The sequence below is a fragment of the Tursiops truncatus genome, chromosome 17 (assembly GCF_011762595.2).
Source record: "Tursiops truncatus isolate mTurTru1 chromosome 17, mTurTru1.mat.Y, whole genome shotgun sequence".
Lineage (NCBI taxonomy): Eukaryota > Metazoa > Chordata > Mammalia > Artiodactyla > Delphinidae > Tursiops > Tursiops truncatus.
The window spans coordinates 69809730-69834561 of record NC_047050.1 but is presented as its reverse complement, the minus strand read 5'-3'; the positions used below and the strand labels follow the sequence as shown (position 1 = coordinate 69834561).

At 42.3% G+C, this 24832-nt stretch overlaps 2 protein-coding genes across 2 annotated transcripts in view; both read left to right on the top strand.

Moving 5' to 3' along the window:
- The window catches only part of TMEM71 (transmembrane protein 71), a 41472-nt gene extending 38219 nt beyond the window's left edge, over positions 1-3253 (top strand). Inside the window, exon 13 of the transcript XR_012327426.1 lies at positions 3137-3253. The gene's annotated coding sequence lies outside the window, so the exon portion shown is untranslated. The remainder of the gene's footprint in view (positions 1-3136) is intronic.
- A 3429-nt stretch (positions 3254-6682) lies between these two features.
- DNAAF11 (dynein axonemal assembly factor 11) overlaps positions 6683-24832 on the top strand; it is a 109289-nt gene continuing 91139 nt past the window's right edge. Inside the window, exons 1-3 of the mRNA XM_033842708.2 lie at positions 6683-6971; positions 17032-17199; positions 21466-21543. Of these exons, the coding sequence (XP_033698599.1) occupies positions 6962-6971; positions 17032-17199; positions 21466-21543 (256 nt within the window). The 5' untranslated portion in view covers positions 6683-6961. The remainder of the gene's footprint in view (positions 6972-17031; positions 17200-21465; positions 21544-24832) is intronic.

Here is a 24832-nt window from a genome sequence, read left to right as displayed (position 1 = left end):
ATGTGCTTCTTGTCTTACCACTCATTTTCTTTACTGCCTCTGTGCTCACAGTCTCATCTTTCACCTTAAATCAGTCACACCCTCCACAGTCAAACCCTGGACCTTGTCATTACCTCCCTCATAGTCTCAAATTTGAACATTCCACTCTTAACTATCAACATCTTTCCAGCTCACTATCTTTCCGCCTCCAACAATTTTTGCAGTGCTAACAGGATCAAATTATATTGATCCTGACAGTGTTTCACTGTCTCTCATCCTCTGCCATGTCTTCATTTTTGTTCTTCTCCACTTGAGATTCCATGAGCTATCATTAAAGTCATTCCTTTGCACCTCCCTCTGCTTATTGTGTTCTCCTGGTAAAACTACAGCGCTGGTTGCATCTAGTGAGTCATCTGTTATGCATGTGTGCTCACAAACTGAACATGGCTCAAGAAAAACCACTCAACCAGGCCCTTCTTTAAATTCATGATCACAACCCTCGAAGCGTGTTTGGTCATGTCTGGCAATCATCCTATCCCACCCTGTGTACTGACTATCCTATTCCCCAGGTGACTATTTCATACCTTGTCCTTTTTTTCTCAAACCTTCAAGAAATCCTCTCTGAGTCTCATTCTTAGCTGACGTCGTTGCTTCCTATTTTGTGGAGAAAATAGAAACAAGTATGAAGACACAGCTAACCATATCTATCCACCTACCAGCATCTGTTCCTACTCTCTTCCTTCCTGTTCTATGGATGGAAAGTCCTTGTTGCTATTTAAGGCCATCTCACTGCTCATGCACTGAAACCCACCCCCTCTTATGTATTCATAGAAATTGCTCCAGGAATCGTTCTCTCTTCTGCAGCAGCAGCCTCTGTTATGCTGTCATAACTCCTGTCTTAATTAAGCATTCTTTTGATTCCACACCCTTTACAACTACTCTCTTCCTCCATTTCTCTGCTCCTAGTAGTAGAAAATTCCTTGGTGGATTTGTCTTCCATACTTACTTATCTCCAGTTCATCTCCTCCAAGTCTTTCTTGAACTCACCCCAATCAGGATTTCACTCTGCCCATTCATCACAGCAGCCCCTGTCAAAGCTACAATGACCTTCAATGTTGCTAAATCCAATGGTCCATTCTTGGGTCTCATTTGACTTGACCTATAGCAGCATTTCACATAGTCACTCCTGCCTTCTTGAAGCACTTTTCTTACTTGCCTTTACCTCCTACCTCACTGGCTTTGTGTCTCATTTGCGAATTCTTCCACATAGGCCAACTTTCAAATATTAGTTATTCTTGGCTTTGTCTTTGGACCTCTTCTCTGTCAAAATTCACTCCAAGAGTGGTCTCATCCGTACACGTGAGTGTAAACCCCTCTGCAAACCACGACCCCTCCAATGCTATCCCCAGCCTGGACCTCTGCTCCACGTGCACATACCCAATCGCCCTCTCACAATTTCCACCTGGATGTCTAAAACACATCTCAAGTTTAACATGTGCAAAACAGACCTCTTAATTCCCACCTCCTCCAAATCTGCCCCTCCACTTCTTCACCATGTCAGTTCACGGAAATGCCATTTTTTCAGTTTTCCTAATAAAATATTCAGGGGTCCTCCTTGATTCCTATATTAGTTTGCTGGGACTGCTATAACACAGTGCCACAAACTGGGTGACTTAAATGACAGAAATGTATCTTCTCATTGTTCTGGAAGCTACAAGTCCAAAATCAAGGTGTCAGTAGGTTTGGTTCCTTCTGAGGGCCATGAGGGAAGGATCTGGTCCAGGCTTGTAAACGGCTGTCTCTTCGCTGTGTCTTCACATGGTCTTCCATGTGATGCATCTGTGTCCATCATGTTTGGAATAACACTGTCTCCTTACAAGGTCTTACTGATTATTAGCCTCCCACCTACCCCGTAACATTTGTTCTTTGATCGTCTGCCCCATCATATCAGGCACCTTTCTCCGTGCCTTTAGCAGGGCAGGTTTTCCTCCATCTGAGAGCTTTTACTCTTCTCTCTCCCGGGGAAAATCTTCCCTTTAGTTCTTCACATAACTGGCTCCTCCTCATGGTCAGGGCTCATCCCAAATGTGACCTGTTTGACTACCCAGGTAGCCTTCCTCTGAATTTACTCCATCTCCCATTTTTCTTTCATAACCTGTATCATCACCTGCAACTGTCGTATGTAGCCTTTATTTGTTTACTTGTTTGTTGTCTATCACCCCCTATGTGTATATAAGTTCCTGGATGGTCAAAACCTTTCAGTCTCGATCATCACTCTATGCCCAGCCCTAGGGGCTCAATACATGTTTGTTAACAGCAACAAAAATATAATGAGTTAATGGGACCCTCTAATGCCCACCCAGATGAGGAATCTTTATACCAACTACATCATGCTCTTGAAACAATTATTTGGGTACACACGCACTTGCACGTGTGTGCACACACACAAACATGTACACACATTCAGGTTCGTAAGAGGAGACAGGTCAAGTAAAAGATTATATTAAAATCAGAGTTTGGAAAAGACAGCGTCAGTCCTCTGTTCATGTAAGCAAAACCTTGAAAACATTACTTTTCTCTAAGCTGAAATGGGAAGCTATGAGTTCTAGAAGATTTTGTGGGTAAAAGGCCACTCTCTGCCTTTGGACAAATGGTGCACAGCAGGGCTGTGTGACAAGGAAGGTGAGATCATGTTCGGCAGCTGCCACCCAACTTGGAAAGGGTTGATCGATATGACAAAGTCTTTTCACAAAGAACATAAATCAAAGAAGATGACTGACAGTGAAGTAAACATTTTAGAACTAGAGTAATTAGGAATATATTAGCAATTAAAATAAACTTATTATCATTAGCAAAATTGGCAGTTACTTGCAATTTCCCCAGGGGCCTCATATCAAGTTTATCCTTGTAGATTATATTAAGGCAGGATTAATGTTTCTGGAGATACAGCTTTAATTTCTGTGGATTTCATTTTTTCATATCCCTGTAGAGCTCAGTGGTTCTCAAATAATAGTCTTGTGGATCTCAGGTTTTCTCTGAGCTGGACCCAGGTGTTGTAACCCCAAAACTGAACAAAGCTGTTGTTTACCCAATTCTCAGAGAAAACTAAATGAGTGGATACGATTTTTTAGTTTCCTCTTTTATGCAATTTTTTTAGGCCTTCACCACCTGCTAGCACGTGTCTTCCAGGAAGTACTAGAAAATGACAGAACTCCGGAGCCTGAAGCAAATAAATAAACTAATCAAGGGGAAACCTTGGTCACCAGCCTTCTAAGATCAATGCATCTTCCTTCTCTGGACATGTGTGCTGATGGGCTGGACTTTTTGGATGGTAACCGAGGCAGGACTGAACTCTCTACCTCTTTTACCTTTTGATTTCTGCTTATTGTCCTAACAAATGGGAACGGTATCTTTTAGCACCATAAGGCATCAAAGTCATATCACTTAGGGTTCTTTGTTGCTAGTAATGAAAACGGACCCTGGCAATAGAACCAAAAGGGTAGTAGGGGTAACTTTGTCTTCTACAGCAGGAAACTCGTACCTGGAATTGCCCTCCAACAAGACCCAGAGGAGTAAATACTGGGACAAAACAAATGTCCACTTCAAACTTAAGGTTATGAGAGACAGTCAGTGCGAGCAAGATTCTACTCTGTGTTAGAGTTGCTTTACTCAGAAGAATCTGGAAGACTTAGTCTCTTCCCACTGAAGCTGGGGAAGGTCCAGAAACAACAGATGTCCAAGGGACATGACAGGATGGAGCTGGGAGGCAGTGGGGAAGGGTGGGCTGAGAGGCAAATAAGGAAACAGTTCAGGAAACCAGAAAGGGAGAGGGCATGCCGGTGCCCATCTGAGAGGGGCTGACCTCATGGGAAATGAAGGAAATACTTTATTCTATATTTTAGACTCTGAGAGAAATTGTGACCTGTCACTGGTAAGACTGTGTTCTTCATGGCAATGACTAACTGGGTCTGAACATTTTCCCATGGATGTCGTAGGGATGTAAGAGGAGGGTTACCCAAACAGATGTATATTCATTTGCTCTGGAAGTAAAGGGCTTAAGTTTAATTAATGGGTTTTAATACACACACCAGTATTTTATACTGTTTCCCTTTTCAGATGAGAATTATTGGTCTAGTTAAGCAAGAAGAGCAACCATAGGTATGAAAGTTTAGACCAAGGAAGGACTCTGGAGAACACCAAGTGGGACTGGTGGGTTGATCTAGGCACGTGGAAGTTGGGTCTCAGTAGCCTTGGAGGATTCAGGGGGAGACTTTAGCTCTGCGTTTTTCAAACCCTACTTCTAGGAATTTCCCATGAGCCTCTAAAGGCCTCTGAAAGCAAACAAAATCAAACACTGTTCTTTTCCTAGGTCTACACAGACAAATAGCCGATTGAATTGTCTCAGTTCATATCAGATCAGTGCTCAGGGACACTGCCATCTGCTTCAAACCAGAGAAGAGCCTCTTTTATGTGTCTTATGTATTAGGATTTGAACAGAGGACTGAGACTGCTCACACAATGCTTAGAAACAACTGAGTCCAGATTCCTACCTCAATGAGGCATCTCCTTCTACAAAATCCTGCACAGATCAAACACATTTTAATTAAGTAAATGCAACTAACAAACTCTATTTAATTAAACAGCATTAAACCATCCCATAAACATGCAGTGGAAGGGACTTGTCCACCCTTTGAATCCTGGTGTACTTCCAGCCACTTCAACCAATAGACTACAAAGGAAAAGACTTGACCATTTCTCGTAGCAGTCAAGTCCACCGTTTCAGTTCTCTCCTGCTGTATTAAACTACTCCCAAACTTACCTCATGATTTTTTGGGTCAGGAATTCCGGCAGGGATCAGCTGGGTGATTCTCCTGTACTATGTGGCATTGACACACTGACATTCAGAGATGGATGGTCTAGTTTACGGGGTCCAAGACAGCATCACTCAATATCTGCCATGTGGACAGGGAGAGCTGAAAGGCTGGGGCTTGGCTGGAGGGGCCACCTACACTTGGCTTCTCCAGCATGGTGGCTTTAAGGTAGACAGACTTCTAATAAGGCAGCTCAGGACTCCACAAGTCAGTGTTTAGCAAAGCAGATTTTTATGAACTAACTCTGCAAATTACAGAGCATCTCTTTCTTTGTACCCTATTGGTCCAAGTGGTCAGAAGCATGCCCAGATTCAAGGTAAAGGGCATTGACACTGCCTTTCAATGGAAGGAATGTAAAATAATTTGTATCCAGGCAGGTTTAAAATCTTTCCATCCACCACTGGAAATTCTGGATGAAAGAAGGAGGGAAGGAAGAACTTGAAACTGTAGAAGTGCTGGTAAGCTTGGGAGCTTGGTTTACTTGTTATAGAGTTGCAATGAGGAAATTCTTCTGAAGGAAAATTAATGCAAAGTACAACGAAATTGTAACCACAGTATTAGTTACACATCATAAAAATACTGAATTATATAATAATAGTAAAAATAATAAGAACCCAATAGCTTTCTAGGTCAATGTCCCTGGAATTTATCCAGCACAAAAGAAGAAGGAGACCTATTTTGCTGTTCCTGGAATTTTTAAAAACCGTCTTTAAAATTTATTTCTACTTATATATAGAATATGTTGCAGCAGTTTTCTCAGGAAGCCCCACTCATCTTGTTACATTTCCAAGAGCCAAAGAAATAAGTCTATTTTGAATAATGATTTGCATAAGCAGACACACACCATGGCTCTTTAAACTACCACATTCAGTTTGAATGAAATGAACTTGACTTTACCAGGAGCTGTCATATTGTGATTTATTTCCCAGTTTCCCTTCCTGTCAGTGGACTGTAACAATCATAGGACACTGTACACCTGTCCTCTGTGGCCCATGGGTCCTCTGATTCTAAGAAACGGTGTCTGTTAGGTTGAGTTGAGGAAGGACACAGCATAACCAGCCCAGCCTAGCTCATGACAAATTACGAAGTAAATATTCCTGGTTTCCGTTTTAGCACCCACATCTCTTCTCTATTCCACCAGAGTGTCAAACAATCTGTCAAGACCCTGCTCCCAGAAGGAGCTCTTATCCTAGATTTTAGTGAAAAGATCCCAAAATGAAGAAGTGTCCAATGTCCAAAAGAATGGGGCACCTTTCCTGGGTAGCCTGCTCCATCCCCTAAATACTGAGTCTGCTGTTTTAAAAAAAGTGTCTTTCATTCACTCAGATTATCTCATTAAAGCTTCACAACGGGACTTCCCTGGTGGCGCAGTGGTTGGGAGTCCGCCTGCCGATGCAGGGGACACGGGTTCGTGCCCCGGTCCGGGAAGATCCCTACATGCCGCGGAGCGGCTGGGCCTGTGAGCCATGGCCGCTGAGCCTGCGCGTCCGGAGCCTGTGCTCCGCAACGGGAGAGGCCCCAGCAGTGAGAGGCCCGCGTACCGCCAAAAAAAAAAAAAAAAAAAAAGCTTCACAATGATCCTTGGAAGTTATTATTAGCACTCATCTAACAGGTGGAAACTAAGGTTAAGGAAGTTTAAGGTCACACCTCTGGGAAATGGAGTGTGGGCCGATTCCAGATTTTCTGGCTCCGGAAGGCGTTAAATAAAATACAAAGAGAAAAAAAAAGTAAAGGGCGGTCTAAGAGGCACGCCTAGGAAGCAGCTCCCCTCAGGAAACAGAGGGTCTCTTGGTTCTTTGTTTAGTCCGGCCAGTTGATCTGGAGAAAGGGAGGCAGTCTGCGAAGGTGGAAGGTGGGGACGTGGAGGAGGACTAGGTCTGGGTTGCGGGGTGCCCCTGTGTCCTCGCGGGGAACCCCTTCTCTGCCCATTCTCGCCTCCTTGCTCCTCCTGAGTCGGCAAACGCGGCCCCGCCTGGGCCCGCGCGGCCGCCGTAGAATCCCCGTTGCCATGGCTCCCAGGTGCGGGCGCGCGGAGGAGAGACTAGGAGGCGTCCAGGGAGTCCTTGGGGGTCCTGGTCGAGCTTCCTGGGCCCGCGAACCCGAGAGGCGCCATGGGACGGAGTAAGCGCCCTCTCCCACCTTCCGCCCTCGATTGTCCCCATTCTGGGCATCGTCCCGGGCCTCTTGGGACCCTCGGCGCCCCTTCCCAACAGCGGGACCACAGCCCGGCCTAGCCCTTCGCTCTCTAAAGACCGGGCAGTGACATGTCGCCCGCTGACTGGCGGGGCAGCTTGGCCCCGGCCAGGCCCAGGTTCCCGTTCTGTAAAATGGGGTGGGCGTCGGGGCGGGGGAGGAAAGCATCGGATTTGACGGAAAGGCTGGCTAGTGGAAGGTCTAGGGTTTGGGCGTCAGACACGCCGGGTTCGAGCCCGCGCATCTCCTTGCCTGCAGCGTGGGGTAGTCGCTGTCTCTGAACCACAGCCCTCGGACTCTTTGGGAAGGCAGTGTAGCCTGGTGGTTGAGGGCACCGACTCCGGCACCTATCAGCTGTGAGACTTCCTCACCTCCAAAACGTAGGCAATAATAGGACGTTTACAGACAGCCGGTGTTGTAAATGTGATTATAAATGTACCAAGAGACTGAGTTGGCAGGATTAACAGTTATTTATGTTAGATTGAACCAATTATACCAGGTTGAACCTTTCCAGTATTGACACCGTCTTTGACCTTTACACGTGGCAATTTTATACAGTTCCACCGAATTTATCACTTACTGTAAAAGTGTTATAGTGAATACTTTTAAATCAAGAGACCGTGGTGGATGATGGGGTTTCTGCCCTGGAAGAGCTGACAGCCTGGTGGTGGAAGGGGGCTGGTGATTTTAAATGTTAACACTTCGTTCGGAAACCAGTTATTTCCTTTCACACTTTTCCTCCCCTCATCCCCATACTGTGGTCCCAGATTTTTCTTTTTCTTTTTGCTCATCAACATTTTTTACTTTTCTGTGGATTATCCTTTGCCCTCTGTCTCTGAATCTTGTCCACCTTCATTTGTTAAATCATTAACTTATCAGAATTGTATTGGAGTTCCTACCCCGTGCCAGGCGTTGAGGACACAGTGGTGAACAAACAGGTGGGCCGGCCCTCCTGGAGCTTCTCCCTTTGAGGAAGAAGGCAAACACTTGCTTAAAAATATCAGTCACTATAGAGTCAAGACTAAGATACAAGATTCTTTTTACTGCTCTTTCCACAGTTCTGAACTGTCTACATCAGGAGAAAAAACTTGGGCTTCTGAGAGAAGATGGTAATAATGGCTTAATAATGGCAGCAAGTACGTCGTGTACTTGCTGCCTTCTAGGCAATGTTCTAAGTGGTTTCTCTGTGTTAACTCCTGGAGTCCTCACAAAAATCTTATGAAATAGACACTACTGTCACCTCCATTTTGCAGATGAGGAATCTGAAGCACAGAGAGGTTAGGCAACTTGCCGATTGTCACACAGTAAGTGATGTATCTGGGATGTGAACCTGAAAGGGCTGGCTTTCTTTAATATGTCACTACGCTGTCTCTTGAATGTAAGGGAAGGTCTGGTGAGGAGAAGAGAGGTCGTAGTGCAAGTTCTCATGTTGAAAGTCAAAGAGACTGCTTTTCTGTCAGAATCTGCGCAGGGAGAGCAGTGTCAAGCCCAGGGGCAGTGGCTAGGGGAAAATGAAAGAATTGGTTCTTCTCTGCACATTTAGTCTGGTGTAGATTATGATTTAGAGAAGAATGAGCTTCTTTTCTAAACAAAAATTTAATATAGAATTCATTTTGTATTACTGTGAGTATCAAATTAGGGTGATTAGTCTCATGGAGATATGATCTGTGTATGCATTTGCTGGGGGAAGTTAAGTACCCACAGAGCCATAGGATGTTATCCCTGGAAGAGTGCTCAGTGGTCTCTAATCCATGCCATGTGTAAAACCATACAGATGGAACCTGTTATGCAGAAAGTTTAAGCATCTGGTCCCGAACCTTGCACTTGTTATGTGATAGGTTAGAATTAAATTTGGGGCTCCAGCTCAGTGGCCTTTCATAATGTCTTCATTTTCTTAAAGGCACATAGTGGAAAAAATCAGTTTTATATTAATTCCTCTCAGTTCACCTTGACTAGGAAACTCCCATTAGAATCATCCTCCTTATTCATTGCCATTATATTGTAGACTTCATCAACTGCTTATAACAAATACTTTACGTCTCTTGTTTCATACTTCTAAGTCTTAATCCATTTGGTGGACAGTGTTGTTCACCACTAATTTCAAGCTCTTTGAAATTGAGATGAGATACGTTGCTAGATACCATGTGGATTGTTCATCACATGCCTATGAACAATCGCTAAGTGCTTTTCACAGACATTTTAGCTATATAAGGAAAAGCTTTTTGATGAAAGATGGGCTTCCAAGAAAAACATCCTTTAAAGAAATTGCATATATTTACATACCAAGCACATAGACAAAGTTTAAGAAATAAGCAAAAAACTTAATTATGGATAAATAGAGTGTTTTTAATTTGTTTTATTTTTTAATGGAGGGCCTAATTTAATTTTCAAACTGAACTGGTTACTAAAGAGTGTAGTAATTTGTTTAACTTTGTTCTTAACTTAATGACTTTATTTGACAATAGCTTTAAGGCTAGAACAGCTATTTCCTTTCTGTAATTATTCATTGATGTAACTGAAAGAGGAATGCTTAGACAAATATTCTGTACCTTAAGAAAATTAAAATACATTGACTGTTACATTCATTTAAGTTTATATGAGTGGTCATAGTGAAATTGCTCAGACAGTGCACTTGAAAATTTAACAATTTAAACATGTGCATAATTCTTCTTAACCAGTCCTTTGAGAGCATACCACCCCCCTGCTGAATGCTTTACATGCATAGGGCACTTAATCCTCCCAATAACTGTCTGAAATAAGTACCATAGAAACTCTCTTGAGACAGGTCATTGGAAACACTTGGTTAAAGTGCTAAGTCATAAAAATGATACATTTTAGGGCTTCTTTCTACAGCTATGATAGAGTAACTGGTATTGGACTTAACCTTCCACTGTAGGCAACTATGAAGTTGGGCAGGAACAACAAGTAGGACATAACCATGCTCCTTGAGAGAAGGGAAATGCAAAAGTCATACCCCACTGTCACCCCAGCTTTCTTTGTAGAAGCACTTTCCTACTTGCAGTAAAGAAGATAGAATTCAAGCAAAGTAGTGGTCTTGCAGAGCTAAGGCAGAAATTAGCCTTCTGAGCTGCAGAAGTTGCTGTAATTTATGGGGTAGGATACAGAGAAGGAGGTACAGTATGGAATGGGGGAGGGAAGAAGACTTCATGGGGACGTTTACTGTAGGATTTAGGCAAGGGCTGGCTGAGCATGTGTAGCAAAGACTTGGAGAGACCTGAAAGAGATCACCTACTGTGGGGCAGAGTATGGAATGGAGATGCCAGAGGTCAGGCAGTCCTGGAAGACACAGGAGTCCTGGCCCATCCGGAGTTAAAAGACCTTGCTGAGCCCTTTAAGTATTCATTTGAGACCCCCAAGAAAACCATACCTTAGCAGTAAGTACTGGGCCCTGGAGTAATGGCCATGCTCTAGGGCTAAGTTCAAAACTAAAATAGATCCACTCTAACAAAAAATACAGTCAAGCCTAACAGGGAAAAAAGGTTCTGTCAGTACTTTCACTGCCTGCCAGAATAAAGTTCTACTCCTTTTAAAGGACAGTGATACAATCTAGACTTTCTACAGCGCTTCAATAGAAGAATATAATGACCAGCCTACAATTAAAAATTGCTAGACACAAGGAGCAGAAACATGTGGCCATGATCAAGAACAGAAGCAGTTAATAAAAACAGATCCCAGGATGATAGAGGTGCTGAAATTAGCACACAAAGACTTTAAAGCAGTGTGTTAGTTTCCTACAGCTGCCATAACAAATTACTACAAATTTAGAAGCTTACAGTTCTGCAGGTCACAAGTCTGATATAGAGTCCCTATATCAGACTCTTGTAGATGCTCTTGTAGATTTTCACCCTACCTGAAATCAGGGTGTCAGTGAGACTGTGTTCCTTTCTGGAGGCTCTAGGGGAGGAGCATTTTCTTGTTTGAGTTGTTGGCAGAATTTGGTTCCTTACAGTAATAGGACTGAGATCCTCATTTCATTGTTGGTTCTCAGCTTAAGGCCATTTCTAGATTCTAGAGGCCACCCATGTTCCTTGGCTTGTGGCTCCCTTACTTCATCTTTAGAGCCAGCAGTGGTGAGTTGAATCCTTCTCATTCTATGCATCTCTTTTTCTTCTTCTTCCATCTCAATCTGTGACGTGGCCAGGAAAGTCTCTCTGATTTTAAGGCTGTGTGTGATTAGATTGGGTCTACCTGGAGAATCTAGGGTACTCTCCCCATCTTAAGGTCCTTACCCTTAATGACATTTGCAAAGTCCCTTTGCCCTTTTGCCAGGCAAGGTAACATATTCCCAGGTTCTGGAAATTAGCGCGTAGGCAATAAATAACCTTAGGTTCCACCTTAAGATACTAGAAAAAGATTACAAATTAAACCAGAAATAAATAGAAACCTGGAATAGTACAAGAGCTAAAATCAATGTAGTAGAAAACATAAGGTAAGACAATAGGAAACAAAATAGACAAACGGTAGTAAACAAAATTAATGGAAATTTTATTCTTATCCTATGACCCAGCTATTTTACTCCTAGATATTACCAAAGAAAAATGAAAACCTTTGTCCACTCAAACTTATGTATGATTTGTTTTCTTATGATTGTTTTAAGAGTTCTTTATATATTCTACATATAAGTCCTTTATAGAATATATGATTTGCAAATATTTTCTCTCCATCTATGGCTTATATTTTCATTCTCTTAACAGTGTTTTTCAAAGAGCAGAAGTTTAAAATTTTGAAGTCCAGCTTATCAACTTGTTCTTTTATAGATTTTGCTTTTCGTGCCATCCAAGAAATCTTTACCTAACCCCAGTTCACATAGACTTTGCTCTTACGTTTTTGTTTCCCTAATTTTAAGTTTTACGTTATTCTGCCATCCATTTAACTCAGTTTTTTAATAAGACACCATTGTAAATGATGTTGGTATGTAGAAATATAATTGACTTTTGCATTATAGATCTTATATCCTGCAAACTTGCTAAACTCTGCTATGAGTTCTACCGGCTTTTGATGTAGATTTTGTTGGATATTCTCCATAGACAATCATGCCGTCTGCAAAGAGAGATAATTCTACTTCTTCCTTTCCTATCTGGATGCCTTTTATTTCTTTTTCTTGCCTTATTGCTAGAATCTGGCTAGAACCTTTAGTACAATGTTGAGGTGGTGAGAACAGCTATCCTTGCCTTTTCCCTGATCTCGGGAAAAGCATTCAGTCTTTGTCCATTAAGTAGGATGGTAGCTGCAGGTCTCTTGTAGATGCCCTTTATCAAGTTGGGTCAGTTCCCTTCTCTTCCTACCTTGCTGCAAGTGTTTCTGTTTGTTTGTTTGCTTATAATCAGGTTTTTACTGATCAGTCTGTCAAGAAATTCACCAATTTCATTTTTTTAAAGTATTTTTATTGATTTTTCTCTGTTTTTCTGTTTTCCATTTCATTGATTTCTGCTATAGCCTCTATTATTTACTTCCTTATGCTTACTTTGGGTTTAATTTGGTTTGTTTTGTTTTGTTAGTTTCTCAAAGAAGAAGCTGATATTTGGGACCTTTCTTCTTTCTTGCTATCGGCATTTAGTGCTATAAATTTCTTCCAAGTTATGTTTTAGCTGCACCCCACAGATTTTGATATGCTCGTTTTTTTCATGTTACATTCTGTTCAAAATACTTCCTCCTTTTGAGTTCCCAATGACAAATTTTTTTAAAAAAGCATCACTTTCTTATATTTTGTCTTGATGTTTAGTTATCTTAGGCTGGAGGGTAAATCCTGTGCCTGTGACTCCATCCTGTCTGGAACCTGAAGGCTCTGCTACTCTAATGACTTAATGATTAGATTAAATCATTAACGATATGACTTAATGATTAGATTAAATCATTAACGATATAATGATTTTCCTTGTCCTGGTTCTCTGCCCTCTGCTTTCAGGGAGAAAACCTCTTTATATGCTATCAGTGTAGCACTGTGGTTTTCACACCTAGCTTTCAATGTTCAGTTGTCACTCTCAGCCTTACCTTGTCAACTGTGTTTAGTGGCAGCCACCCAATACAGCTGTCCTTAAAGTTACAGTTTCCCCCATATTTCCCTAATGCCTGGTGTGTCACACTTACCAGTGTGTTCCCTTCCATTAATATCCCATTTGCTATAGATTGAATGTTTGTTTCCCACCAAAATTCATATGGTGAGATCTTAACACTCGAGGTGATGGTATTAGGAGGCGGGGCCTTTGGGAGATAATTAGGTCATGAGCACAGAACCCTCATATTGGGATTATTGCCCTTATGAAAGAGGCCCCAGAGATCTCGCTCATACCCTTCACCATGGGAGGTTACTATCAACGGGGAACAAATATTCAACGTTCCATGTTAGCTAACGTCTGCTTTTGTGTACCACTTCCGGTATCCACCCTTCCAGGTTGGGTTCCCCAGGAGGCAGACTTTTAGACGGAGGCTAGTGTGCAGGAGGTTTATTAGGGAGTGTCATTGGAGTGGGTAGGGAAAAAAGCAAGAGAGGGAAGTAGGGCTGGGATGCATCTTAACAAAGGCCTTAGCCAACCAACCTGGAAATCGGAAGGAGCTCTGAACTTGGAACGGACCTCTGCGTTTTCCCAAGTTGCGGTGAGAGGGTTGGGCCCTTTTAGCCCCACATCAGTCGATCACTGGATATGGACTTTCCTGGGAAGGGGCGTGACCTTGGTTGAGGTGTTTCTTCAGCTGGGGTGACTTCACGGTGGGCAGCTGAGGGCTGCCTTCTGGCAGAACTCCCAGCAGCAGGAAGTAATCCTTCAAGCCTGAAGGGGGGAACTGGGCACGGTAGCACCTACCATAGCCTGTGGTGCCCTTTCCTCTTTTGTTTATCTGGCAAATATCTACTCACATTTCAAGATCCAGCCCGGACTTCTTCTCCATGATGCTTCGCTTGACCTTCTTCTTGTCACTCAGTAGCATGGATCACTCCCTCCTTTGTACTCACTGTACTTTCTGTGTTCTTCTGTACTTGCCCCGTACACCCCGTCTGTGTTTGTAACAGCACACTCTGCATGAGTGCCTCTAACAGTGTCATGGGATCAGGGTGTAGAGTGTGGCCACCAACGCTCATGATAACCATGAGTCAGTAAGAAAAGGCAGGGCAGATGAGTGATCCTGTTGCTTAAAATGCCCATGGAAAACAATAAAAGTTCAGATGCTACAGGAAGAGATCTTCACCTATTTGTAACCCCTTCATTTATGTTAAATCTGTTTCGTATATGTATCCACTAGATCTTTCAAGATGTTTACAAATTCTGCAGAATCTGCCCGAAACATACATTACTGATTTTATTCTAATCCAGCAAGAAGGAGAGGGTTGTGTACAAAACATGATATAAAACCTGAAGGATGAACACTAAATTGTTGGCTTTGGGAGTTTCTAGAACCTCGTTCAATACACTGAAATCTCTTTCATAGTAAACACAACATGACAACCTCTAGTATTCCAGAAAATTCTCCTCTTGCCCTTTTCCCCCCCTACCCTGCAAAGTCATTTTATTGTAACTCCCTCACGTTATTGAGAACCCAGCCATATTAAGGAATTGAAAAGAAGCCTAGGGTAGCTCATCAGTTTTGGTTAAAACTTTGGAATCCACAGCAGAATTCTTTTAGGGAGATAAGTATGAATCTGTGGTTCTAATTGTTAGTACCGTTCATCAACCACCTCATTCACATATTGGTTATGACCTTGTATAGGTGAGACACTTCTCAGAGTCCATCTGAATCCTGTATTTTGCTGTTTGAATTTTTCCAAAATAAGGAAGTGAAAGTATATTTCATATAGTAAGTACCTTGGCATGTTCTTCTATACCATGTGATAGGCACTGTAATACCATCTGTCTTGAAATAGTCTTATGATGACATATTAATGCTTCCAAAGCCTTTTTAAGTCCCTAGAGTGCTGTCTTGTAAATGCAGTGCTGTATTATTTAGAGTAGGACTTTCTAAAGACGAACAGTGCTCCTTGGAGTTAAAGAATGTTTGGTCTAAGTTGCATAGTACATAAAACAACAAAATGTTTTCCCATTTCAAAGTCTGAAACACTATAATCTCCATACACCATGTAGGTATTCTGACACATTTCTTCTTGGGGACCCTGGTTTTTGCACAGATGTTTGCCATCACAGGTGAGGCAGTATTGTGTAACAGCAGTTTCCTGAGTTACACAATATGTAACTACGAAAACAATGTGCCACACAGCAGTTTGCTTAATATAGAAGAGTTCAGAAAAGGGCTGCTGGGAAATTCTAGACCTTCACAGTTCTACCTTCCTCTGTGATTCTCTTGATTTTCATTTAATCTATCCTCCTCGTGCGTAACTGTTGCTGTTGGGCAGACTTCCCTGTTGTGCTGAGTGAATCTGAGCCCCTCCTCTCCCACGTGTGTGTGTGTATGTGTGTGTGTGTGTAAATTTGTTATTTATGCCAACTCCCCCACCTTTCCCCACCCCTTTCCACTAATAGTGATTTTTATCATCTTAATTCTCATGATTAGGAGATATGGACCAACGTAATTCCTTCCTAATGTCTACATGCCTCTGCGTTTCCCTTGTCTTTCTTCCAAAGAACTGTCACTGCAAGCAGCCCCGTCTCCTACCACCGGAAGCAGCAGAGGGTTTAGCTAACTGCACACAGATGATGGAGTTCGTACATGTTTTCACATTGTTCAAAAAAGGCAAACTTCACTTTTAAGGATGTGGCACAGAAGTGGGGCAGCTGAAGGTGCTGTGAAGAACTTTGTCTCCGCTAGAGAAGCTTGTGCATTTAGGAAGCTTGAGAAATTTTGAGAGGCTCTTATTTCCTCACTTTTGGGGCAGTGGAGCATAGTGGTTCAGAGCACGTGGTCAGGTGCCGGATTCCTACACTTAAAACCTCGCTCTAGCACTTACTAGCGCGACCTTGGGCAAGTTATTTAAACTATCTGTGCCTCAATTCCTCATTTGAAAAAGATAAATAGTCGTTGTACATACTCACGTGTTAATACATGCATAGCATTTAGGACAGTGCTTGGCACCTTGTAAATGGCAGTAAATGAATCTTTATTATCTTGTAGGATGGACGTGTGACATTTCCACATTCCACCTAAAATGTGAGGGTTCAGACGGATTAATAATTTTTAATAGCACTGGAAAATACAAGTTTTCTCCATTGTCATTCCCTCCTTGATTTTAGTACATATTACAAAGAGGGTGCGTGTCCTGTTCTTGGCCCTCACTGTGGACCAGATGTTGTCTCCAGTACCTTGGTGCTACCATCATCTCATGGTCCTGGCCTGTGACATCAGACCAGCCCACTGCTACTCATCCCTCTTGTCAGGGGGGTGGGGACTCTCGCAACCCCTCCTCCTGCGAGCAGCTTCTTTCATGCCTCCTGGAAACGGAGCAAGTGCTTTATAAGATTGCAGTGCAAAATCTGTGGTGTTCCTCTCCTGTCTCTTCCACTCGAGTTAAATAAATACCAGTTGAATGAATGAATGAGCGAGTGAACCTTTCCTTATTGAATGGCTGTGGCTGTTGAATGAATGAATGAGTGAGTGAACCTTTCCTTATTGAATGGCTGTGGCTGTTGAATGGAGATGCTTTCATATTTCTGCCCTCTGTCAGCCCGACCGAGCCTCTCCGGAGCAGGTTTCTCTGTCTTGGATTACTTAGTGGGTCTCATCCAGTTCGACATGATACCACCTGAAGATTCCACGTTCTCAGGGTCAACTTGGTTACCATCCATACAGCGAAATGTATGTAGATCCCAGTGTAAGAAAGACAAAATGTATCATCACATCTTTCTTCTGAGTCACCCTGGAATCACAAAAACTCCCAGCAGGAGGAAGCACTCCTCTGATCTCTGTTCCTTTGAAAATGACTTGGGCCTGGAGAATTCACATCTAACTGCAAGGAAAAACCAATGCATTACTAACTTAATATTAATGGGGATGGAGATATAATATGTAACAAATTTTCTTTCAGTCACGGAAGATCTTATTAGACGGAATGCCGAGCACAATGACTGTATAATTTTTTCCCTGGAGGAGCTCTCCTTGCATCAGCAAGAAATAGAAAGACTAGAACATATTGACAGGTGGTGCCGGGATTTAAAAATCCTCTATCTTCAAAATAATCTCATTGGAAAAATTGGTAAGTCTTCAGGACTTTGTCCTTATGGTTTCTTTAACATTTTGAATGGGAGAATGTTGGCAAATGCAGTGTTATTCTTAGAGGAAGAAAAAGAATGACATGGAGGAATAGACGCAGCCATCTCTCAGTAGCTGTGTATGGAACCCTTCCCTGAACCTTTTCGTGCCTGTTCCATCTCCTGGCCCTGGGCGTCTCCATCAAGGAATTGGGAGGACCAGTTGATGGCTGGGAGCACATTAGTTGACGTAGTCATTTAAAACCTGATTTTTAAAAAGTTTAAGAGGGAGGCGGATATAATCCAGGAGTTTGTCATGGCTTTACAGCATCACTCTGTGAACCTGAAAGGGTTCTGTGAGAGCTGAGTAAATCCTTGTCAGATCCCAGCCTGTGATAACTAGGTCTGCCATACGTATTGAGAATGTACATGTGCAAGGCATTGTGCTCAGTATTGGATATCGAGGGGGCTCCACAATTACACCCCTGCTTACTGCTCCAGTTTGGAATGAAATGAGAGGTAAAAACAGGAGTCAGGAGGATGGAGATCCAAAAATCAGCATTATAACTGATAAAAACTCTTTGGAGAATGTGGCTTAGACTTGCAGCCAAGTGAGATTCCTAATATGCCCCCAGAATTAAGCCTACCCACCACCCACTTACATGCAGAACTGGACAATGCAGGCTTCCCCTACCCACGCAGGCCCCCTGCTTTATGGCGGGAGCGGGTCGAGACTGTGTGCCCTCTGCCAGCGGGGAGATCCCAGACCCAGGAGAGAGGGTGGGATTGGGCATGCCCAGTTCCTTCTCCCAGTTCACCCATGAGGTAAGTGCGTCCTCCCCATCCAATTGCCACCTCCTCCCCCGGGAAGAATGAGTTAAGGGGACAGAGAGAAGAGAGACCTGTGGAGACACTCTTAACAGGGGATCCTGCCACATGGAAGCAGGAGGAGTGACCCCCAAACCTCAGAAAAGCTACAGTGTAGTTTAGTGGTAAGAGCAGGTGCAGGCCCTAATGTCAGGTAGACCCAGGTTTGAACCCTGCCTCTGCAAAAAACTAAGTCAGTCAACTTAGTCCCTCTGTGCCTTAGTCTTGCCATCTGTAAAATGGGAACAACAACATCTAACACACAGACATATTAGAGCTACATGGAACGACGTGCTTAGCTTTATGCCCGCTCATGAGAAAATAGCTGCTCTGCTATTAATATCATCACTTTCCCAGGGGCCCCAGGCCAGCCCCGTGGAGGTAGAAGCAGAGGGGAGAACCACACAGAGTTGGCGGAAAAGGGATGGAGTCAGGGTTGATGAGGCAGAGTGAGTGCCAGCCCCTGTGGGTTCTGACACTACAGCCCAGAGGCCGGCTCGTAAGATTATACTTTAACTCTCCACCGTCACAAGCGGCGGTTCTCAACAGGGCCGCTTGGCAATGTCTAGAGACATACCTGGTTGTTGCTCTGTGTGTGTGTGTGTGTGTGTGTGTGTGTGTGTGTGTAAGGGGTCAGCTACTGGTGTGTGTGTGTGTGTGTGTGTGTGTGTGTGTGTGTAAGGGGTCAGCTACTGGCAGTTAGTGTGCAGAGGCCAGGGACGTGCTAACAGTCCCCGGACCTCTCCCCCGCCCCCTCCAAGAAAGAATTACCTGGCCCCGAATGATAGTATTGCTGAGGCTGAGAAACTCTGCTGATGTAGTTGCCTCCAGCTTAGTGGGTAATTGAAAATTGGCTCTAGGGATACAAAAAGTCTGGAATTTGCATCATTTTTCAAGGTTTATTAAAATTCTTTCTTTTCCTTCAGATAATTATTTTTGGCATCTTGTACTTTACCAGAAATTAGAAACTCTGGCGCATTGTTCAATTAAAAAGGCTGTTATAGAAAACCACTAGCTTTTATGCATGAGAGCATTAAAGAGTTGTCCTAATTGTGCAGCTCTAAAAGAGTGCCCGAAATTTTCATCTCCACAGCTGGGTCCATCACAATTACTAATTAGTAGCATAGTATTTCAGTCCTTTTCAGAGCTGTGAGAAAGCTTAAATTTTTGCTTCCAAAGTATTCTTAAATTAAACACGCTTTTAAATCCTAATAATGGGATTTTTCAGTGCTACTCCACCCATAGGCATTTAGGCACTTTTTTAGCAAGTAAAACTGTTTCTCTAGGATTCAGACTCGCTCTTGGGCCACGGAGGTAGAAGTTTGCAAAACACCTGCCTTTCCTGAAGCTGTGTTCCTCACTGGGAGATCCAGGTGGGCTGTGGAGCCAGGCTTTGTTTAGTGGGACTCCAGGTGTCAGCTGAGGACTGTCCAGGGTCTGTGAAAATGGGGCTCGGGCCTCACCCCAGACTTACTGGCTCAGAGCCTCAGGGGGTGGGCTTCCGGAATCTGCATTGGTAACAGCTTCCCGATGAGCCCCAAGCTGAACGCCTCAGAGCGGCTTGAACTGGGGGATGGGTTTGGTCCAGTACAAGTTTGTAGGTCTGGTTATAGAAGTTGGTGAGAACTCCTCCCAGGCTGGTTTGGCCGAGAACGCAGACTCCCTTCCTGCTGCCCAAGAAGCTCTGCATATTTTTACTTATAGAGCTTTGTTTTTTCCTGACCAGTTTGACCCATTGTTCTCGATTTAATTTAATTTAATTTAGGAAACCCTTACAAAACAAATATTAACTTTTTTTCTACCAGATGACTCTTTTCGCACTTACAGCGTTATACATAAAACGAAAGTGGAGAAGGAAAGGTATTTTATCGTGGGCTGGCAATTTTAACAATAATAACTTTATGTATTTTTGTTCAGGGTATGTACTAGACACTGTATTATAATCTTGGGCACATGGAGCTCTACAAGTCTATGACTGTCAAATGCTCAGATATGGCCTAGAGGAACTCTTGTAAACATCAGTATTACTTAGAATAATATAGTTGCTGAGAGAAACTTTAGTAATTTATTTCACAATCCTCATTTAAAAAATGAGTAAACTGAGGCTCAGAGAGGTAAACTGTTATTCTCAGGAGTTCTATGGAAAGAAATACATGATATTTTATAAATTTTAGGTGAAATATTAGTAGTGATAAGGGTGACGGTTATAAATCATCATGTTTGACCGTCATAATATCCCTGAAAAATGGTCCAGAGGAAGCATTATTTAAGTCAGCCTGCCCCAAATGCACATTTCTTAGCAGGGTTTTCTACATTCATGTCATCTTAGAAAGGACTCTTCTTTTAAAGTGTAGTGTAGTGATTGAGTGCCAAGCTCTGGAGTAAGATTTCCTGGCTCTACCACTTAACCTTGAACAAGTGGATTTATTCTCTGCACCTTGGTATTCTCATTTGCATAAGGGAGACGACAATAGTTTTAACTTCATAGGATTGTTATGAAGATTAAATGAGATAATACACAAAATGCTTAGAAAATTGTATGGCATGTAATAAGCACTCAGTAATGTAAGCTATGGTATTATTTACTGTTTTTAAAGGGCCCCACCCTTCAGCGATTCCTTGAGTTATTTATGCTTTTGCCTTGCCTATATGGCCTTTACATATTTATTAGAAACAATAATCCTGTATCAGGATGATTTTGGCTTCACGTAAAGGAAAACACAACTCAGGATGGCTTAGCAGTGAGGAAATCTAGCATCTAACCCAACTATAAGTCTAGAGATAGGCCAGTCTCCAGGGTTGGTTGATTCCTTCTCTATGCTCCACCAGTCACAGTGGGCTTCATCCTACAGCTGGTTCCCTCAGGTTTGCAAGATGACTATGAGTACCAGTAAAGATAGTATTTCCTTCCTTTTTAACATCCAGTAGGAGAAAGAGACAGGAAATCCGTAAGCATGAAATACAGATCATTCCTCCTCATCTGATTGGGAGTACTTGGTGTGCACGCCTTCTGCTGCATCACACAATCGCCAGGAGACTGCCACAGGCTGGTTGACTTAAGCCTGGGCTCCTGAGCTGTCACTAGCCAAGGACATGGGATTGCCACGTGCTGGGCCAGCTTAGTTAAGCCTAACCCCCCTGGAGTTGGAGCTGGGTAGAGACATGAGCAGAAATGGGTTGGTTCCAGTAGGAAGGACAGAGGGAGAAATGGATGCTGCGTGGGCAACCAACAATGTCTGAAGTACAACCCCTAATCTACCTACTTTCTGAGGTACAGATTTGAAAAAGCAACATGGTTTTGACAACCATAATGATCCTTAGCTTCTCGTTACCATTTTCATAAGATTACATAAAAATGTCTTTTATCTTGAAGGTTAATTAATTCCATTCTTTGTATATTTCAGAAAATGTTAGCAAACTCAAGAAACTTGAATATTTGAATTTAGCTTTAAACAACATTGAAAAAATTGAAAATTTGGAAGGTAAGGGTTTTCTTCTTATAATTTATTGTTAATTAAACTTAGACTTCAACAGTATTGCTTAAACAATAGGTAGACTTTTCAAATTAACATTTTACATAAGTCTTATGTTTGTCAATTCTTGTTGTAAAAAGTCAAACGATAACAAGATACACAAATTCAAAAATGTAAGTCTACTTCACCCCTTCCTAACCCAGTTTCCTTCCCAGAGGCAGTGGTATTAATGCTTTGGTGTATAGAAGGTAGTTTTGTTACATTTTGCTTTGTATCAATGGGATCATACTATGAATATTGTTTTCAAAATGAATTTCTTCCATAAAATTACCTTGTTCTTCTGATCCAGGAAGGATGGGGAAGGCTGTCTAATGGAATGATTGTAGACTGAGTTATCCAACTATTGTTCTGCAGATGGACAATTGGGTGGTTTCTACATTTTGCTATAATAAGCATGGCTGCAATGAGCATCCTAATACGTTTCAGTCTGTGTACAGGTGTAAATATTTTTCTAGGATAGATACTTAGCAATGGAATTCCTGGGTTTAAATACGCATATTTTGGAAAATATTGCCAATTTGTTCTCCGAAAAGGTTGTATTGATATATACTTGTACCTATGGTCCACGTGAATACCCATTTTCCCCCAACTTCACTAGCGCTTTTTATAAGCAATCTATTTCTAAAGATTAGAAGACATTGTTCTCTAGTAATTTTTAAAATTTGCTCCTCACTTACTATTACTGATCTTCCATATAACCTTTCAGATGTTTATTGAATATTTTTTTCTGACATGAATAACTACTTCATATCTTTTGGCCATTTTTCTTCATGTGCTCTTGTGCATTCCAGATATTAATACCTTGTTATACATGTTATAAATCTTTTCTCTTGAGTGTACTACTTTTATTTCAGTCATGATGCTGGTATTGTTCAGAAGTCTTACTTCTGAAATGAATATACTCCAATTTATCAATCTTTTTCTTTATGGATTCTTTATGGTTTCTGGATACAAATATAGTCCATATAAATTCTAATTTTAATAATTTTATTCTTTACATTTAATCTCTCTAATGTGCTTCAAATTTAACATGTAAATGTTCCTGAATGGAAATATTTGGACAATTTAGTATTTTGAAAACTGAAATATAATTTACGTATTATAAACTTACATACACCATTTTAAAATACACGATTCACAGGTTTTTAGTGTATTTGCAAGGTTGTGCATCCATCATCACTATTTAATTCCAGAACATTTTCATCACCTTAAAAGAAACCCCCGTATCCATTAGCATTCATTCCCCATTCACCTCCTACCCTAGCCCCTAACAACCCCTAATCTACTTTCTGTCTCCATAGATTTTCCCATTCTGAACATGTAATATAGATGGAGTCAAACAATACATGGTCGTCTGTTCTGACTTCTTTTTTTTTTTTTTTTTTTTTTACGGTACACGGGCTTCTCACTGTTGTAGCCTCTCCCCTTGCGGAGCACAGGCTCCGGACGCTCATGCTCAGTGGCCATGGCTCACGGGCCCAGCCGCTCCGCGACATGTGGGATCTTCCCGGACCGGGGCACGAACCCGCGTCCCCTGCATCGGCAGGCGGACTCTCAACCACTGCGCCACCAGGGAAGCCCCTGTTCTGACTTCTTAGTCTAATGTGTTCAGGGTTCATCCATGCTGTAGGATGCATCAGTACTTAATCTTTTTTAGGGCTGAATAATATTCCGTCATATGGATACACCTCATTTTGTTTATTCATTTATTAGTTGATGGGTATTTGAGTTGAGTCCACTTTTTGGTTACTATGAACAAAGCTGCTATGAACATTAATGTACAAGTTTTTGCATAAACATCTGTTTTCAGTTAACTTAGTGCACCTAGGTATGGAACTGATGGGTCCTGTGATAACTGGAATTGACGGGTCCTGTGATAACTGTACGTCTCACTGTTTTCAGGAACTGCTTTGGCAGCGGCACCAGCTTGCATTCCCACCAGCCGTTTACGAGGGCTCCCGTTTCTCCACATCCTTGCCAGCACTTGTCATTTTCAGTTTTCATGTATTTATTTATCTATAGTAGCCATCCTATAGTGAGTGTGAAGTGGTATATCATTGTGGTCCTGATTTGCATTCACCTAATGACTAATAAGTTTGGGCATTTTTTTATGTGCTTATTGGCCATTTGTATATCTTCTTTGGAGAAATCTTCTTTATTCAAAATCTTTGCCCATTTTCTAACTAGGTTATTTGTTGTTTGACTGCTGAACTGTAAGACTTATTTCTTTATTTTGAACGCTAGAATCCGATCAGATAAATGATTTGTAGATATATTCTCCCATTTTGTGGGTTTTCTTGTCAGCTTCCTTGTTGGTGTCCTTTATAGCACAATTTTTTCTTAAACAACTTTATTGAGGTATAATTGATGTACAAAAGCCTGCACATATTGAATATATATAATTTGTTGAGTTTGGACATATGCACACACATGTGAAACCATCACCGCGATTAAAACCTCTTTGTCTTGTTATTCTGGGAGGTTTCCTGTTTTACTTTGCAGGCTTCTATTCTGTGCTGTTATTTTTTTTCGAAATGTCTAATAACACTTGGTGTCTGTTGATAACCACAAAGAATTTGGTTGATTAGGTGGCTGTGTGGGCTTATTCTGCAGTTGTGAGGTGGTGTTTCCACATCCAGCCTCTGGCCTGGCTGGCAGGGCCACTGTGGGCTCTGTGTGGGTGGGCAGGGGCTTGGGGCAGAGGCAGGCAAGCTCCTCTCCCCACCCCACTCCCATCTTCCAAGAGCTAAAATTAGGAGGACATTATTTAAGTCCTGTTGGATTTTAGCCTATTTGTCTCCTAGTGTAGACATCGGTATTTCAGGGGCCATCAAGGTCATGTATCAATAAAGGCATAAATATTCATCATACATTTTTAATGTTCATCCTCAAAGCCTGAAATGTCATCACTGTCAAAGCCCCCAAACCGTCATCAGTGCTGGAACTGAGACGGTTCTTTCCATTATTGGCATTTTTCTGCATTAGAAATGGAGCCTTTGCTCTTTCCCAGCTACCACTCTCCAGCCCTGTTACCATATCCACATGTGAACAAATGAAATAACAAAATTTGCACTACCGCTTCCCTGGTGGCACAGTGGTTAAGAATCCGCCCGCCAATGCCGGGGACACGGGTTCGAGCCCTGGTCTGGGAAGATCCCAGATGCTGTGGAGCAACTAAGCCCACAACTAAGCCCACAACCGTGCACCACAACTACTGAGCCTGTGCTCTGGAGCCCGC